Source organism: Micromesistius poutassou, assembly GCF_964030765.1.
Source record: "Micromesistius poutassou genome assembly, contig: SCAFFOLD_2391, whole genome shotgun sequence".
Taxonomy (NCBI): domain Eukaryota; kingdom Metazoa; phylum Chordata; class Actinopteri; order Gadiformes; family Gadidae; genus Micromesistius; species Micromesistius poutassou.
Genome location: NW_028178116.1, coordinates 78424 through 95923, shown reverse-complemented (window position 1 = coordinate 95923; position 17500 = coordinate 78424). Strand labels below are relative to the sequence as shown.

The 17500-nt window shown below is 46.1% G+C and overlaps 2 protein-coding genes across 2 annotated transcripts in view; both read right to left on the bottom strand.

Annotated features, from left to right (window-relative positions):
- fer1l4 (fer-1 like family member 4) overlaps nt 1-12995 on the bottom strand; it is a gene marked incomplete at both ends in the record, with an annotated part of 29818 nt that extends 16823 nt beyond the window's left edge. Inside the window, 13 exons of the mRNA XM_084490538.1 lie at nt 717-897; nt 2532-2691; nt 3472-3556; nt 4058-4120; nt 4971-5102; nt 5442-5502; nt 5750-5899; nt 6327-6371; nt 6895-6986; nt 7104-7203; nt 7348-7436; nt 12192-12247; nt 12917-12995. Coding sequence (XP_084346664.1) covers nt 717-897; nt 2532-2691; nt 3472-3556; nt 4058-4120; nt 4971-5102; nt 5442-5502; nt 5750-5899; nt 6327-6371; nt 6895-6986; nt 7104-7203; nt 7348-7436; nt 12192-12247; nt 12917-12995 — 1293 coding nt within the window. The remainder of the gene's footprint in view (nt 1-716; nt 898-2531; nt 2692-3471; nt 3557-4057; nt 4121-4970; nt 5103-5441; nt 5503-5749; nt 5900-6326; nt 6372-6894; nt 6987-7103; nt 7204-7347; nt 7437-12191; nt 12248-12916) is intronic.
- Nucleotides 12996-16149: 3154 nt separating this feature from the next.
- LOC311374770 (uncharacterized protein) overlaps nt 16150-17500 on the bottom strand; it is a 4114-nt gene continuing 2763 nt past the window's right edge. The window contains 5 exon segments of the mRNA XM_084490537.1: nt 16150-16323; nt 17000-17041; nt 17043-17100; nt 17263-17291; nt 17293-17385. Of these exon segments, the coding sequence (XP_084346663.1) occupies nt 16276-16323; nt 17000-17041; nt 17043-17100; nt 17263-17291; nt 17293-17385 (270 nt within the window). The 3' untranslated portion in view covers nt 16150-16275.

Genomic DNA, 17500 nt, shown 5'->3' with positions numbered 1-17500 from the left:
CACACACTGGTCCACCAGACACTGGTCCGTCACACACTGGTTCATCAGACTGTCACTGGTTCATCAGACCGTCACTGGTCCATCAGACAGTCACTGGTCCCATCACACACTGGTACCACTGGACACTCGTGTCAGGGTGGAAACAAAACCACCCAGACCCTCTGGTCCTGTTAGGACCAGAGCCCTATCTATACTGGGTTAGGACCAGAGCCCTATCTATACTGGGTTAGGACCAGAGCCCTATCCATACTGGGTTAGGACCAGAGCCCTATCTATACTGGGTTAGGACCAGAGCCCTATCTATACTGGGTTAGGACCAGAGCCCTATCTATACTGGGTTAGGACCAGAGCCCTATCTATACTGGGTTAGGACCAGAGCCCTATCTATACTGGGTTAGGACCAGAGCCCTATCCATACTGGGTTAGGACCAGAGCCCTATCTATACTGGGTTAGGACCAGAGCCCTATCCATACTGGGTTAGGACCAGAGCCCTATCTATACTGGGTTAGGACCAGAGCCCTATCTATACTGGGTTAGGACCAGAGCCCTATCTATACTGGGTTAGGACCAGAGCCCTATCTATACTGGGTTAGGACCAGAGCCCTATCCATACTGGGTTAGGACCAGAGCCCTATCTATACTGGGTTAGGACCAGAGCCCTATCTATACTGGGTTAGGACCAGAGCCCTGTCCATACTGGGTTAGGACCACAGACCTGCTGCCCGGCGAAGGTGACCTGGACGTAGGGGTTGATGAAGACGGTCCGGTCGGAGGCCTTGGACAGGCTGGCCAGGAGGCCGGCCTCCATGGTGGGCAGGCCCTCGGCCCGGTAGACCCCCACGGTGAACCGCGCCCACGGCCGCTCCTCGCCCAGACCCTTGGGGAGCAGCAGGTTCCTGAGGAACACAGGAGAACAGGTTCCTGAGGAACACAACAGGAGAACAGGTTCCTGAGGACCGTAGGAGAACAGGTTCCTGAGGACCACAAGAGAACAGGTTCCTGAGGACCACAGGAGAACAGGTTCCTGAGGACCACAGGAGAACAGGTTCCTGAGGAACACAGGGGAACAGGTTCCTGAGGACCACAGGGGAACAGGTTCCTGAGGAACTGGTTCCTACAAAACAGAATCCTTCAGCTTCAGGGCTGGATATTATGCCCAAATTACTAATAACTATCCAACCACTACACACAACAACTTACACAACCACTACACACTACACAACCACTACACACAACAACTTACACAACCACTACACACAACAACTTACACAACCACTACACACTACACACAACAACTTACACAACCACTACACACAACAACTTACACAACAACTTACATAACGACTACACAGCCACTATACAACCACTACACACTAAACAACCACTACACACTACAACTTACACAACCACTACACACTATCCAACCACTACACACAACAACTAACACAACCACTACACACTACAACTTACACAACCACTACACACTATCCAACCACTACACACAACAACTAACACAACCACTACACACTACAACTTACACAACCACTACACACTATCCAACCACTACACACAACAACTTACACAACCACTACACACTATACAACCACTCCACACTACAACTTACACAACCACTACACACTATACAACCACTACAACTTACACAACCACTACACACTATACAACCACTAGACAACACACTACACAACCACTACACACTATACAACCACTACAACTTACACAACCACTACACACTATACAACCACTACAACTTACACAACCACTACACACTACACACAACAACTTACACAACCACTACACACAACAACTTACACAACAACTTACATAACGACTACACAGCCACTATACAACCACTACACACTATACAACCACTACACACTACAACTTACACAACCACTACACACTATCCAACCACTACACACAACAACTAACACAACCACTACACACTACAACTTACACAACCACTACACACTATCCAACCACTACACACAACAACTAACACAACCACTACACACTACAACTTACACAACCACTACACACTATCCAACCACTACACACAACAACTTACACAACCACTACACACTATACAACCACTCCACACTACAACTTACACAACCACTACACACTATACAACCACTACAACTTACACAACCACTACACACTATACAACCACTAGACAACACACTACACAACCACTACACACTATACAACCACTACAACTTACACAACCACTACACACTATACAACCACTACAACTTACACAACCACTACACAACCACTACACACTACACAACCACTACACACTACACAACCACTACACACTATACAACCACTACACACTACACAACCACTACACACTATACAACCACTACACACTACACAACCACTACACAACCACTACACACTACACAACCACTACACACTACACTACCACTACACAACCACTACACACTACACAGCCACCCCCCCCCCCCAGCCCTCGGCGGTCCTCCCATGATGCACTGCTCCTCACTTGTGGATGTCCTGGTTGACCCCGGTGGGGGGGGGCAGGCCGGGGCCGCGGGCCTCGCCCCTCATCACCACGCTGAGGCTGGCCTTCACGTAACCTTTGACCCCCGCCCGGGTGTCACCAGGGTCGCTGAGGGGCGCCCACTTCTGGAAGAACCCGTGGTCTGAAGAATACTGCAGTATTAATGCCTGGTACGGAACTATTACTGCAGTATTAATGCCTGGTATGGATCTATTACTGCAGTATTAATACCTGGTACAGATCTATTACTGCAGTATTAATACCTGGTACGGAACTATTACTGCAGTATTAATCTGTTGTAAAGTAGTAGTAGCAGTAGTAGTAGTAGTAGTAGTATAGAAGTAATAGTATAGTAGTAGTAGTATTATATTAGTAGTGCAGTAGTAGGAGTAGTATAGTAGTAGTGTAGTAGTAGTAAGAGTAGTATAGTAGTAGGAGTAGTATAGTAGTAGTGCAGTAGTAGTAGTAGTAGTATAGTAGTAGTAGTAGTAGTATAGTAGTAGTAGTATAGTAGTAGTATTATAGTAGTAGTAGTAGTATAGTAGTAGTATAGTAGTAGTGCAGTAGTAGTAGTAGTAGTATAGTAGTAGTGTAGTAGTATAGTAGTAGTAGTATTATAGTAGTAGTAGTAGTATAGTAGTAGTAGTAGTATAGTAGTAGTAGTAGTAGTATAGTAGTAGTAGTATAGTAGTATAGTAGTAGTATTATAGTAGTAGTAGTAGTATTATAGTAGTAGTAGTAGTAGTAGTAGTAGTAGTATAGTAGTAGTAGTAGTATAGTAGTAGTAGTAGTAGTATAGTAGTAGTAGTAGTAGTATAGTAGTAGTAGTATAGTAGTATAGTAGTAGTAGTATAGTAGTAGTATAGTAGTAGTAGTATAGTAGTATAGTAGTAGTAGTAGTATAGTATAGTAGTATTCTCGCCTGGTTGGCTATAAACGGTGGCGATGTCGATCTTAAAGGTTCCGATGTGGGTCAACAGGAAGGCCAAGGTCCGTCTGTGGAACACCTGGCAGGAAGTGACATCACAACCACAGCCATACAGACAACAGCTTCATAAATAAGATCTAGTAGCTAAACCAACCTATAAATACTGTATAAGCATTAGAAGGTAAAATAACCTGTATATATAGGGTTTAGAAGGTAAAATAACCTGTATATATAAGGTTTAGAAGGTAAAATAACCTGTATTATAAGGTTTAGTAGCTAAATAACCTGTATATATAAGGTTTAGTAGCTAACTAACCTGTATTATAAGGTTTAGTAGCTAACTAACCTGTATATATAAGGTTTAGTAGCTAACTAACCTGTATATATAAGGTTTAGTAGCTAACTAACCTGTATTATAAGGTTTAGTAGCTAACTAACCTGTATTATAAGGTTTAGTAGCTAACTAACCTGTATATATAAGGTTTAGTAGCTAAACTAACCTGTATATATAAGGTTTAGTAGCTAACTAACCTGTATATATAAGGTTTAGGTTCTAAACTAACTGGGAGGGTTAACTAACCTTCAGCTCAATGACCTGATCAAACAAGATGTCCGCCGTCTCCTGGAACTCAAACATGAAGTTCTGGAAGAGAGCAGGAGAGAGCTTAGCTTAGGTTAGTCTATAGTGGGTTAGTGTATAGTGGGTTAGTCTTGGTGGTTAGTCTTGGTGGTTAGTCTATAGTGGGTCAGTCTATAGTGGGTTAGTGTATAGTGGGTTAGTCTTGGTGGTTAGTCTATAGTGGGTCAGTCTATAGTGGGTTAGTCTATAGTGGGTTAGTCTTGGTGGTTAGTCTATAGTGGGTCAGTCTATAGTGGGTTAGTCTATAGTGGGTTAGTCTTGGTGGTCAGTCTATAGTGGGTTAGTCTTGGTGGTCAGTCTATAGTGGGTTAGTCTTGGTGGTTAGTCTTGGTGGTCAGTCTATAGTGGGTTAGTCTTGGTGGTTAGTCTTGGTGGTCAGTCTATAGTGGGTTAGTCTTGGTGGTTCGTCTTGGTGGTCAGTCTATAGTGGGTTAGTCTTGGTGGTTAGTCTTGGTGGTCAGTCTATAGTGGGTTAGTCTTGGTGGTCAGTCTATAGTGGGTTAGTCTTGGTGGTCAGTCTATAGTGGGTTAGTCTTGGTGGTCAGTCTATAGTGGGTTAGTCTTGGTGGTCAGTCTTGGTGGTCAGTCTATAGTGGGTTAGTCTTGTGGTCAGTCTATAGTGCGTTAGTCTTGGTGGTCAGTCTATAGTGTGTTAGTCTGGTGGTCAGTCTATAGTGGGTTAGTCTTGGTGGTTAGTCTTGTGGTCAGTCTATAGTGGGTTAGTCTATAGTGGGTTAGTCTTGGTGGTCAGTCTATAGTGGGTTAGTCTTGGTGGTTAGTCTTGGTGGTCAGTCTATAGTGCGTTAGTATTGTGGTCGGTCTATAGTGGGTTAGTTAGTTACTAGTTAGTGACCTCGTTGTAGAAGGGGCAGTTGGTGGACTTCTGCGTGGCGGTGTGTTTCTTCTGGCTGCCCACCCTGATGAACACTGCCGGGTTGATGTTCACTCCAACCAACTTCTGGGCCTCCAAGATGTTAATATTCACCTGAAACAACGCAGAGGAATAGCTGAACTAACCCTTACTAACCCAGACTACCTCGTCCTAACTCACTATCCCTCACACTAACTAATCCTAACTGATTAGTTAGTGTGAGGGTTAGGGTCACCCTGACCTCCCCCTGACCTCTGATCTCACTCTGAGGCTCTGACCTCACCCTGACCTCCCCCTGACCTCTGACCTCACCCTGACCTCCTCCTGACCTCACCCTGACCTCTGACCTCCCCCTGACCTCCCCCTGACCTCTGACCTCCCCCTGACCCCTGACCTGCCCCTGACCCCTGACCTGCCCCTGACCCCTGACCTCCCCCTGACCCCTGACCTCACCTGGAAGCTCTGCACGCGGGGGATGGAGGCCAGCAGGTGTCGGGACAGCGGTCTGGAGCGACTGACAACACAGGACAGACAGACAGGTACCCCGTCAGTGAGACAGACAGACAGGTACCCCGTCAGTGGGACAGACAGACAGGTACCCCGTCAGCAGACAGACAGACAGGTACCCCTTTAGTGAGACAGACAGGTACCCCATTAATAGACAGACAGTGGGCAGACAGACAGGACAGACAGACAGGTACCCCTTTAGTGAGACAGACAGGACAGACAGACAGGTGCCCCGTCAGCAGACAGACAGGTACCTTAACAGGGGGGTCAGGGTGATACTGGAGGCTTCGATGTCTGTGATGTCATCGTCTTCATCGTCCTCCTCTTCCTCCGTCTCTCCGGTCCGGACCAGCGACCGACCAATCCTACGAGTCTCCCTCTCCACCGCCTCCACCTCGGACCGACTGACACCACCCCCCACAGCCCCACTGTTACACCACCTGGTACACCACCTGGTACACCACCCACAGCCCCGCTGTTACACCACCTGGTACACCACCTGGTACACCACCTGGTACACCACCTGGTACACCCCCCACAGCCCCGCTGTTACACCACCTGGTACACCACCTGGTACACCACCTGGTACACCACCCACAGCCCCACTGTTACACCACCTGGTACACCACCTGGTACACCCCCCACAGCCCCGCTGTTACACCACCTGGTACACCACCTGGTACACCACCTGGTACACCCCCCACAGCCCCGCTGTTACACCACCTGGTACACCACCTGGTATACCACCTGGTACACCACCCACAGCCCCACTGTTACACCACCTGGTACACCACCTGGTACACCACCTGGTACACCAGCAGCATCATGTACCTCTCAGGTTCGTCGTAGCCGAGGTTCCTGATGACCAGACTTGATCTGGCAGAGAGGAGACGGAGAGAGCATCACCACCTGGTGCTAACGAGCTCGTTAGTCCCAGGGACCCAAGGGCCCCGGACTGGGACCCCCAGGACCCCCAGGACCCCCAGGGACCCCTAGGGGCCCCCCAGGACCCCCAGGGGCCACCAGGGACCACCAGGACCCCCAGGGGCCACCAGGACCCCCAGGGACCCCCAGGGGCCCCCAGGGACCCCCAGGACCCCCAGGACCCCCAGGGGCCACCAGGACCCCCAGGACCACCAGGACCCCCAGGGGACCCCCAGGGACCCCCAAGGGCCCCAGGACCCCCAGGGACCCCCAGGGACCCAAGGCCCCGGACTGGGACCCCCAAGGGCCCCTAGGGGCCCCAGGACCACCAGGACCACCAGGACCCACAGGACCCCAGGGGACCTCCAGGGACCTCCAGGACCCCTAGGGCCCCCAGGACCCCCAGGACCCCCAGGGGCCACCAGGACCCCCAGGGACCCCCAGGGGCCCCCAGGACCCCAGGTATTTAACCTACTGGCTGTCTTGTCTCTTGAGGAAGTCCTGTCCGTCCCAGCCTCCGACGGCGCCCTGCAGAGGGTTGTACACCAGCTCCAGCTCCACGTAGATCTAGAGCACACAGAACACACAGACCTAGAGCAGCTCCGGGGTGTGTGTGTGTGTGTGTGTGTGTGTGTGTGTGTGTGTGTGTGTGTGTGTGTGCGTGCGTGTGTGTGCGTGTGCTACCTCTGTCAGGCTGTAGTTGACGTCGATGAGTGGTTCCCGTAGTAACAGTCGCCCGGTCAACACAGCGTGTTGAAGACTGACGACCAGTTGGCCCAGCAGCCTGTCAGTCACACAGCCTGATTAGAACACAACTATACCACAGCGTGTGTGTGTGTGTGCATGTCTGTGTGTGTGTGTGTGTGTGTGCATGTCTGTGTGTGTGTGTGTGTGTGTGTGTGTGTGTGCGCGCGTGTGTGTGTGTTACCTGTGGGAGAATACTTTGCTCATGTTGTAAACGCTGACGCAGAGAACCTCATCCTTCACGATGTTCCCGTAGTGCGGCCAGCGGAAATGCTGCAAGATAAGAGAACATTAATAACAATATAGGAGACCTTATGATAGAAACCATCACATTAATAACAATATAGGAGACCTTATGACAGAAACCATCACATTAATAACAATATAGGAGACCTTATGACAGAAACCATCACATTAATAACAATATAGGAGACCTTATGACAGAAACCATCACATTAATAACAATATAGGAGACCTTATGACAGAAACCATCACATTAATAACAATATAGGAGACCTTATGACAGAAACCATCACATTAATAACAATATAGGAGACCTTATGATAGAAACCATCACATTAATAACAATATAGGAGACCTTATGATAGAAACCATCACATTAATAACAATATAGGAGACCTTATGATAGAAACCATCACATTAATAACAATATAGGAGACCTTATGATAGAAACCATCACATTAATAACAATATAGGAGACCTTATGACAGAAACCATCACATTAATAACAATATAGGAGACCTTATGACAGAAACCATCACATTAATAACAATATAGGAGACCTTATGACAGAAACCATCACATTAATAACAATATAGGAGACCTTATGACAGAAACCATGACATTAATAACAATATAGGAGACCTTATGATAGAAACCATCACATTAATAACAATATAGGAGACCTTATGACAGAAACCATCACATTAATAACAATATAGGAGACCTTATGACAGAAACCATCACATTAATAACAATATAGGAGACCTTATGACAGAAACCATCACATTAATAACAATATAGGAGACCTTATGACAGAAACCATCACATTAATAACAATATAGGAGACCTTATGACAGAAACCATCACATTAATAACAATATAGGAGACCTTATGACAGAAACCATCACATTAATAACAATATAGGAGACCTTATGACAGAAACCATCACATTAATAACAATATAGGAGACCTTATGATAGAAACCATCACATTAATAACAATATAGGAGACCTTATGATAGAAACCATCACATTAATAACAATATAGGAGACCTTATGACAGAAACCATCACATTAATAACAATATAGGAGACCTTATGATAGAAACCATCACATTAATAACAATATAGGAGACCTTATGACAGAAACCATCACATTAATAACAATATAGGAGACCTTATGACAGAAACCATCACATTAATAACAATATAGGAGACCTTATGACAGAAACCATCACATTAATAACAATATAGGAGACCTTATGATAGAAACCATCACATTAATAACAATATAGGAGACCTTATGACAGAAACCATCACATTAATAACAATATAGGAGACCTTATGATAGAAACCATCACATTAATAACAATATAGGAGACCTTATGACAGAAACCATCACATTAATAACAATATAGGAGACCTTATGACAGAAACCATCACATTAATAACAATATAGGAGACCTTATGACAGAAACCATCACATTAATAACAATATAGGAGACCTTATGACAGAAACCATCACATTAATAACAATATAGGAGACCTTATGACAGAAACCATCACATTAATAACAATATAGGAGACCTTATGATAGAAACCATCACATTAATAACAATATAGGAGACCTTATGATAGAAACCATCACATTAATAACAATATAGGAGACCTTATGATAGAAACCATCACATTAATAACAATATAGGAGACCTTATGATAGAAACCATCACATTAATAACAATATAGGAGACCTTATGACAGAAACCATCACATTAATAACAATATAGGAGACCTTATGACAGAAACCATCACATTAATAACAATATAGGAGACCTTATGACAGAAACCATCACATTAATAACAATATAGGAGACCTTATGACAGAAACCATGACATTAATAACAATATAGGAGACCTTATGATAGAAACCATCACATTAATAACAATATAGGAGACCTTATGACAGAAACCATCACATTAATAACAATATAGGAGACCTTATGACAGAAACCATCACATTAATAACAATATAGGAGACCTTATGACAGAAACCATCACATTAATAACAATATAGGAGACCTTATGACAGAAACCATCACATTAATAACAATATAGGAGACCTTATGACAGAAACCATCACATTAATAACAATATAGGAGACCTTATGACAGAAACCATCACATTAATAACAATATAGGAGACCTTATGACAGAAACCATCACATTAATAACAATATAGGAGACCTTATGATAGAAACCATCACATTAATAACAATATAGGAGACCTTATGATAGAAACCATCACATTAATAACAATATAGGAGACCTTATGACAGAAACCATCACATTAATAACAATATAGGAGACCTTATGATAGAAACCATCACATTAATAACAATATAGGAGACCTTATGACAGAAACCATCACATTAATAACAATATAGGAGACCTTATGACAGAAACCATCACATTAATAACAATATAGGAGACCTTATGACAGAAACCATCACATTAATAACAATATAGGAGACCTTATGATAGAAACCATCACATTAATAACAATATAGGAGACCTTATGACAGAAACCATCACATTAATAACAATATAGGAGACCTTATGACAGAAACCATCACATTAATAACAATATAGGAGACCTTATGATAGAAACCATCACATTAATAACAATATAGGAGACCTTATGACAGAAACCATCACATTAATAACAATATAGGAGACCTTATGACAGAAACCATCACATTAATAACAATATAGGAGACCTTATGACAGAAACCATCACATTAATAACAATATAGGAGACCTTATGATAGAAACCATCACATTAATAACAATATAGGAGACCTTATGACAGAAACCATCACATTAATAACAATATAGGAGACCTTATGACAGAAACCATCACATTAATAACAATATAGGAGACCTTATGACAGAAACCATCACATTAATAACAATATAGGAGACCTTATGACAGAAACCATCACAATAATAACAATATAGGAGACCTTATGACAGAAACCATCACATTAATAACAATATAGGAGACCTTATGATAGAAACCATCACATTAATAACAATATAGGAGACCTTATGACAGAAACCATCACATTAATAACAATATAGGAGACCTTATGACAGAAACCATCACATTAATAACAATATAGGAGACCTTATGACAGAAACCATCACATTAATAACAATATAGGAGACCTTATGACAGAAACCATCACATTAATAACAATATAGGAGACCTTATGACAGAAACCATCACATTAATAACAATATAGGAGACCTTATGACAGAAACCATCACATTAATAACAATATAGGAGACCTTATGATAGAAACCATCACATTAATAACAATATAGGAGACCTTATGACAGAAACCATGACATTAATAACAATATAGGAGACCTTATGACAGAAACCATCACATTAATAACAATATAGGAGACCTTATGACAGAAACCATCACATTAATAACAATATAGGAGACCTTATGACAGAAACCATCACATTAATAACAATATAGGAGACCTTATGACAGAAACCATCACATTAATAACAATATAGGAGACCTTATGACAGAAACCATCACATTAATAACAATATAGGAGACCTTATGACAGAAACCATCACATTAATAACAATATAGGAGACCTTATGATAGAAACCATGACATTAATAACAATATAGGAGACCTTATGACAGAAACCATCACATTAATAACAATATAGGAGACCTTATGATAGTGATTTGCAGTGATTTCAACACACCTTGGTGTAACAATGTGACCACATGACGGTTGTGTCAATACTGCCGGTAGAGCACACAGTGTGATGTTGTGACCACGGTTACCAACACCACCAACAGTAGAATCTAAATGTTGTAATTGTGCTCTCAAAATAAAGACCTGGTGAGATCTGCCTCAGCCTCCTTCCTGGAGAGACCACTTGGTCCCTGGAGACTCATAATATTCATATGGAAATCCATGTTATATTAATATCTATCCATATCAAATGCATTCATCATATATCTATTCAGACGTATTACAATGAATAATATATATTATTCATTCTACAACACTAATGATATCGTTAAATCGTTTCCAAAAGGGACGCTTTGATACGCAGTTATATTGACGCACGCACACACACACACACACGCACACACACGCACACACACACACACACAATGAGAACGCAGTGTGTAACTGTTGCGTTTGTCTTTCTCAGATTGAAGGTTTTAATGAGAGATTAGAGATAAGGAGCGATACGTACTCCACCCTCAACACACAGACACACCCGCTGGGCTCCAGTGGACCAGCCACTCTCACACCAGGAGCCAGCAGACCAGTGGACCAGCAGACCAGTGGACCAGCGGCTCAGTGGACCAGTAGACCAGTGGACCAGCCACTCTCACACCAGGAGCCAGCAGACCAGTGGACCAGCAGACCAGTGGACCAGCAGACCAGTGGACCAGCCACTCTCACACCAGGAGCCAGCAGACCAGTGGACCAGCCACTCTCACACCAGGAGCCAGCAGACCAGTGGACCAGCCACTCTCACACCAGGAGCCAGCAGACCAGTGGACCAGCCACTCTCACACCAGGAGCCAGCAGACCAGTGGACCAGCCACTCTCACACCAGGAGCCAGCAGACCAGTGGACCAGCAGACCAGTGGACCAGCGGCTCAGTGGACCAACAGACCAGTGGACCAGCGGCTCAGTGGACCAGCGGCTCAGTGGACCAGTGGTGAACGTCTCTCACCTGGTTGAACACGGCCACGTTCTCACACTGCAGGACACGCGTCTTATGGCTGAACCCTGGAGACACACAACACATTATAGTGTATATATATACATATATATATATATATATACACACTATATAGTGTATATATATATATATACACATTATATATACACACTATATATATATATATACACTATATACTATATGTGTCTGTATATATATATACAGACACATTATATAGTATATACAACTATATATATATATATACACAGACACATTATATAGTATATACAACTATATATATATATATACACAGACACATTATATAGTATATACAACTATATATATATATATATACACATTACACATTATATAGTACCGGTATATACAACTATATATATATATATATATATATACACATTACACATTATATAGTACCGGTATATACAACTATATATAAGTCCCAGAGTCACAGAGACCAGGAGGTGTTAAGGGAAGTCTGCACTGGGAACCGGTTTAATCAACTGTGTGCTGAGCCAAACAGAGCTCATACAAACACACGTCTCAGTATATACATCTCTATATATCAACCTCAGTTTATAATACCTTTATGAGTACAAGTATATATCAACCTCAGTATATAATACCTTTATGAGTACAAGTATATATCAACCTCAGTATATAATACCTTTATGAGTACTATATCGATAGTATATAGTATATATCAACAGGTGGATTACCTCTGAAGGTGAGCTCCACCTTGCGGTCCGATCTCCCGGGGAGGTTAGAAATCCTCTTCAGGTTCACTGTGATGGACATGACTCCCACCTGACCTACGACCCTCACTAGGACCTGACCCTAACTACCCCCTGACCCTAGGACCTGACCCTAACTACCCCCTGACCCTAGGACCTGACCCTAACTACCCCCTGACCCTAGGACCTGACCCTCACTACCCCCTGACCCTAGGACCTGACCCTCAGTACTGACCCTAGGACCTGACCCTCACTACGCTCTGACCCTAGGCTCTGACCCTCACTACTGACCCTAGGACTTGACCCTCACTGTGCTCTGACCCTCACTAGGCCCTGCCCTGGCCTCCTCTCCGTGCGGCGTGGGGCTCAGAGTGTTTCTGCTGTCGTTGTTCTTCAGTCTGTTGAGCAAACGGCCGCAGGGCGGCTGTGTGCTGATGACAGTGTGTGTGGAAGGACCCGCCCCGCCACCAGTGTACATAGTGTGTGTGTGCGTGTGTGTGTGTGTGTGTACACAGTGCATGCTAACGTAGGTGAGGGAAGACTGAGACACAACCTTCTGTAACCAAAAGTACTGAACCCCACAGCTTCTACACTCAGAGGACGACAGACGGTGAGACACGCACCTGGTCAGGCCTGCACCAAGGAGAGCACTACGGCCTGGAGACCAGACCAGACCAGACCAGACCAGACCAGAGTCCTCCAGGGTAGAGTCTGAGTGGTCCACTGAGGAGATCTACTCAACAGGGGTCCAAACCTAACCATCTCTAACCTAAGAACTAAACTAACCATCTCTAACCTAAGAACTAAACTAACCATCTCTAACCTAAGAACTAAACTAACCATCTCTAACCTAAGAACTAAACTAACCATCTCTAACCTAAGAACTAAACTAACCATCTCTAACCTAAGAACTAAACTAACCATCTCTAACCTAAGAACTAAACTAACCATCTCTAACCTAAGAACTAAACTAACCATCTCTAACCTAATAACTAAACTAACCATCTCTAACCTAAGAACTAAACTAACCATCTCTAACCTAAGAACTAAACTAACCATCTCTAACCTAAGAACTAAACTAACCATCTCTAACCTAAGAACTAAACTAACCATCTCTAACCTAAGAACTAAACTAACCATCTCTAACCTAAGAACTAAACCAACCATCTCTAACCTAAGAACTAAACTAACCATCTCTAACCTAAGAACTAAACTAACCATCTCTAACCTAAGAACTAAACTAACCATCTCTAACCTAAGAACTAAACCAACCATCTCTAACCTAAGAACTAAACTAACCATCTCTAACCTAAGAACTAAACTAACCATCTCTAACCTAAGACCTAAACTAACCATCTCTAACCTAAGAACTAAACTAACCATCTCTAACCTAAGAACTAAACTAACCATCTCTAACCTAAGAACTAAACTAACCATCTCTAACCTAAGAACTAAACTAACCATCCCAGAAGAAATAAACCCGCCCTCTAAGGTTTAACTGGTTATTAAAACAGCTCATCCTGAATCACACTCAGAGGAGCCGCACTGAGCCCAGGGTCCACTAGGGGCAGTAAGGAGCCGGTCCACTAGGGGCAGTAAGGAGCCGGTCCACTAGGGGCAGTAAGGAGCCACTAGGGGCAGTAAGGAGCCACTAGGGGCAGTAAGGAGCCACTAGGGGGCAGTAAGGAGCCACTAGGGGCAGTAAGGAGCCACTAGGGGGGCAGTAAGGAGCCACTAGGGGGGCAGTAAGGAGCCACTAGGGGGCAGTAAGGAGCCACTAGGGGCAGTAAGGAGCCACTAGGGGGGCAGTAAGGAGCCACTAAGGGGCAGTAAGGAGCCACTAGGGGGCAAGTAAGGAAGCCACTAGGGGGCAGTAAGGAGCCACTAGGGGGCAGTAAGGAGCCACTAGGGGCAGTAAGGAGCCACTAGGGGCAGTAAGGAGCCACTAGGGGCAGTAAGGAGCCACTAGGGGGCAGTAAGGAGCCACTAGGGGGCAGTAAGGAGCCACTAGGGGCAGTAAGGAGCCACTAGGGGCAGTAAGGAGGCCACTAGGGGCAGTAAGGAGCCACTAGGGGCAGTAAGGAGCCACTAGGGGGGCAGTAAGGAGCCACTAGGGGCAGTAAGGAGCCGGTCCACTAGGGGGCAGTAAGGAGCCACTAGGGGCAGTAAGGAGCCACTAGGGGCAGTAAGGAGCCACTAGGGGGCAGTAAGAAGGAGCCACTAGGGGCAGTAAGGAGCCACTAGGGGGCAAGTAAAGGAGCCACTAGGGGGCAGTAAGGAGCCACTAGGGGCAGTAAGGAGCCACTAGGGGGGCAGTAAGGAGCCACTAGGGGGCAGGTAAGGAGCCACTAGGGGGCAGTAAGGAGCCACTAGGGGCAGTAAGGAGCCACTAGGGGCAGTAAGGAGCCACTAGGGGGGCAGTAAGGAGCCACTAGGGGGCAGTAAGGAGCCACTAGGGGGCAGTAAGGAGCCACTAGGGGCAGTAAGGAGCCACTAGGGGCAGTAAGGAGCCACTAGGGGCAGTAAGGAGCCACTAGGGGCAGTAAGGAGCCACTAGGGGGCAGTAAGGAGCCACTAGGGGCAGTAAGGAGCCTTTTAGACCGGTCCAGGTGTGATTCAGCTCATTCAGATTCTTTTATATTTAAAAAATCATAACATGTATTAGAGTTGGATGTGCTGCTGTCTCACTGCTCAGACCGGGTCTACCCCCCCCCCCCCCCCCCCCCCCCCCCCCCCCCCCCCCCCCCCCCCGCTGAGGCCTACCGTCCTGGAAGGCGGCCATGACACCCTGTAGGGAGGAGCTGGCGGGCGTCCATCTTGGCTTGGAGTTGGATGTGAACATATTTAAGAGTTCAGTGAAACCGTTCAGGAACCAGCAGGTCACCCTAGAGGAGCCCTTCAGCAGGGTCAGGGTCAGGCTGGAGGTCAGGGGTCAGGGTCAGGCTGGAGGTCAGGGTCGGGGTCCAGGCTGGAGGTCAGGGGTCAGGGGTCAGGGTCGGGGGTCAGGCTGGAGGTCAGGGGTCAGGGTCAGGCTGGAGGTCAGGGGGTCAGGGTCAGGCTGGAGGTCAGGGGTCAGGGTGGAGGTCAGGGCTAGGGTCGAGGTCAGCGTTATAGTCCAATTCAGTTTCAGTTTCACAAGACTGTAAAGAACACTAACTTCCCCTTTTGTAAACTAAAAAACCCCAGATGGCGCCACAGGGCCGTATCACTGTTTGAGAAGAACAAAGAAGAAGAACAGTTCAAAGATTTATTCCAAAGTTAAAAAAAGCAGAACTTTAAAAAAAACGGAGCACAGGAAGTCAAGTGGAGGTAGAGGGGCGGGGGCAGCTCTCCGATTGGTCCTCTCAGCTCTCCGTCATGTTGGCCCGACAGATGGGACACGTGCCGTTGTCCTGGAAACAGAATCATCATCAGACCGCAGCAGGTCGACCTTTGACCTATCACCTGACCCCAGCAGGTCGACCTTTGACCTATCACCTGACCCCAGCAGGTCAACCTTTGACCTATCACCTGACCCCAGCAGGTCGACCTTTGACCTATCACCTGACCCCAGGCAGGTCGACCTTTGACCTATCACCTGACCCCAGCAGGTCGACCTTTGACCTACCATCTGACCCCAGCAGGTCGACCTTTGACCTATCACCTGACCCCAGCAGGTCGACCTTTGACCTATCCACCTGACCCCAGCAGGTCGACCTTTGACCTATCACCTGACCCCAGCAGGTCGACCTTTTGACCTATCACCTGACCCCAGGCAGGTCGACCTTTGACCTATCACCTGACCCCCAGGCAGGTCGACCTTTGACCTATCACCTGACCCCAGCAGGTCGACCTTTGACCTATCACCTGACCCCAGCAGGTCGACCTTTGACCTATCACCTGACCCCAGCAGGTCGACCTTTGACCTATCACCTGACCCCAGGCAGGTCGACCTTTGACCTATCACCTGACCCCAGGCAGGTCGACCTTTGACCTATCACCTGACCCCAGGCAGGTCGACCTTTGACCTATCACCTGACCCCAGCAGGGTCGACCTTTGACCTATCACCTGACCCCAGGGTTCCCTACCTTCAGCCAGCGGTCGATGCACGCTACGTGGTAGTCATGGAAAACACGACAGTATCCGCAGCTGCTCCCTGTCCGCGTAGTCACAGAAACAGATGTGACACCTGTCAATCAAAGCAAACAGGAAGCAGTCAGAGCGGGCAGGAAGCAGTTTCTGTGTGTGTGTGTGTGTGTGTGTGTGTGTGTGTGTGTGTGTGTGTGTGTGTGTGTGTGTGTGTGTGTGAGGGTGTGTGTGTGTGTTGTGTGTGTGTGTGTGCGTGTCTCACTGCGTGGCGGCGGCGTTGGGGGCGGGGCCTAAAGGTCCTGGTGGGGAAGCGGTCGATCTGCTGGCGGCTCATCAGCTTCCTGTTGACCACGGAGCCCTGCTGCTCCTCAAAGAGCAGGAGGGCCTACACACACGCACACACACACACACCACACACACACACACACACACACACACACAGACACAGACACACACACGCACGCACGCACACACACACACACACACACACACACACACAC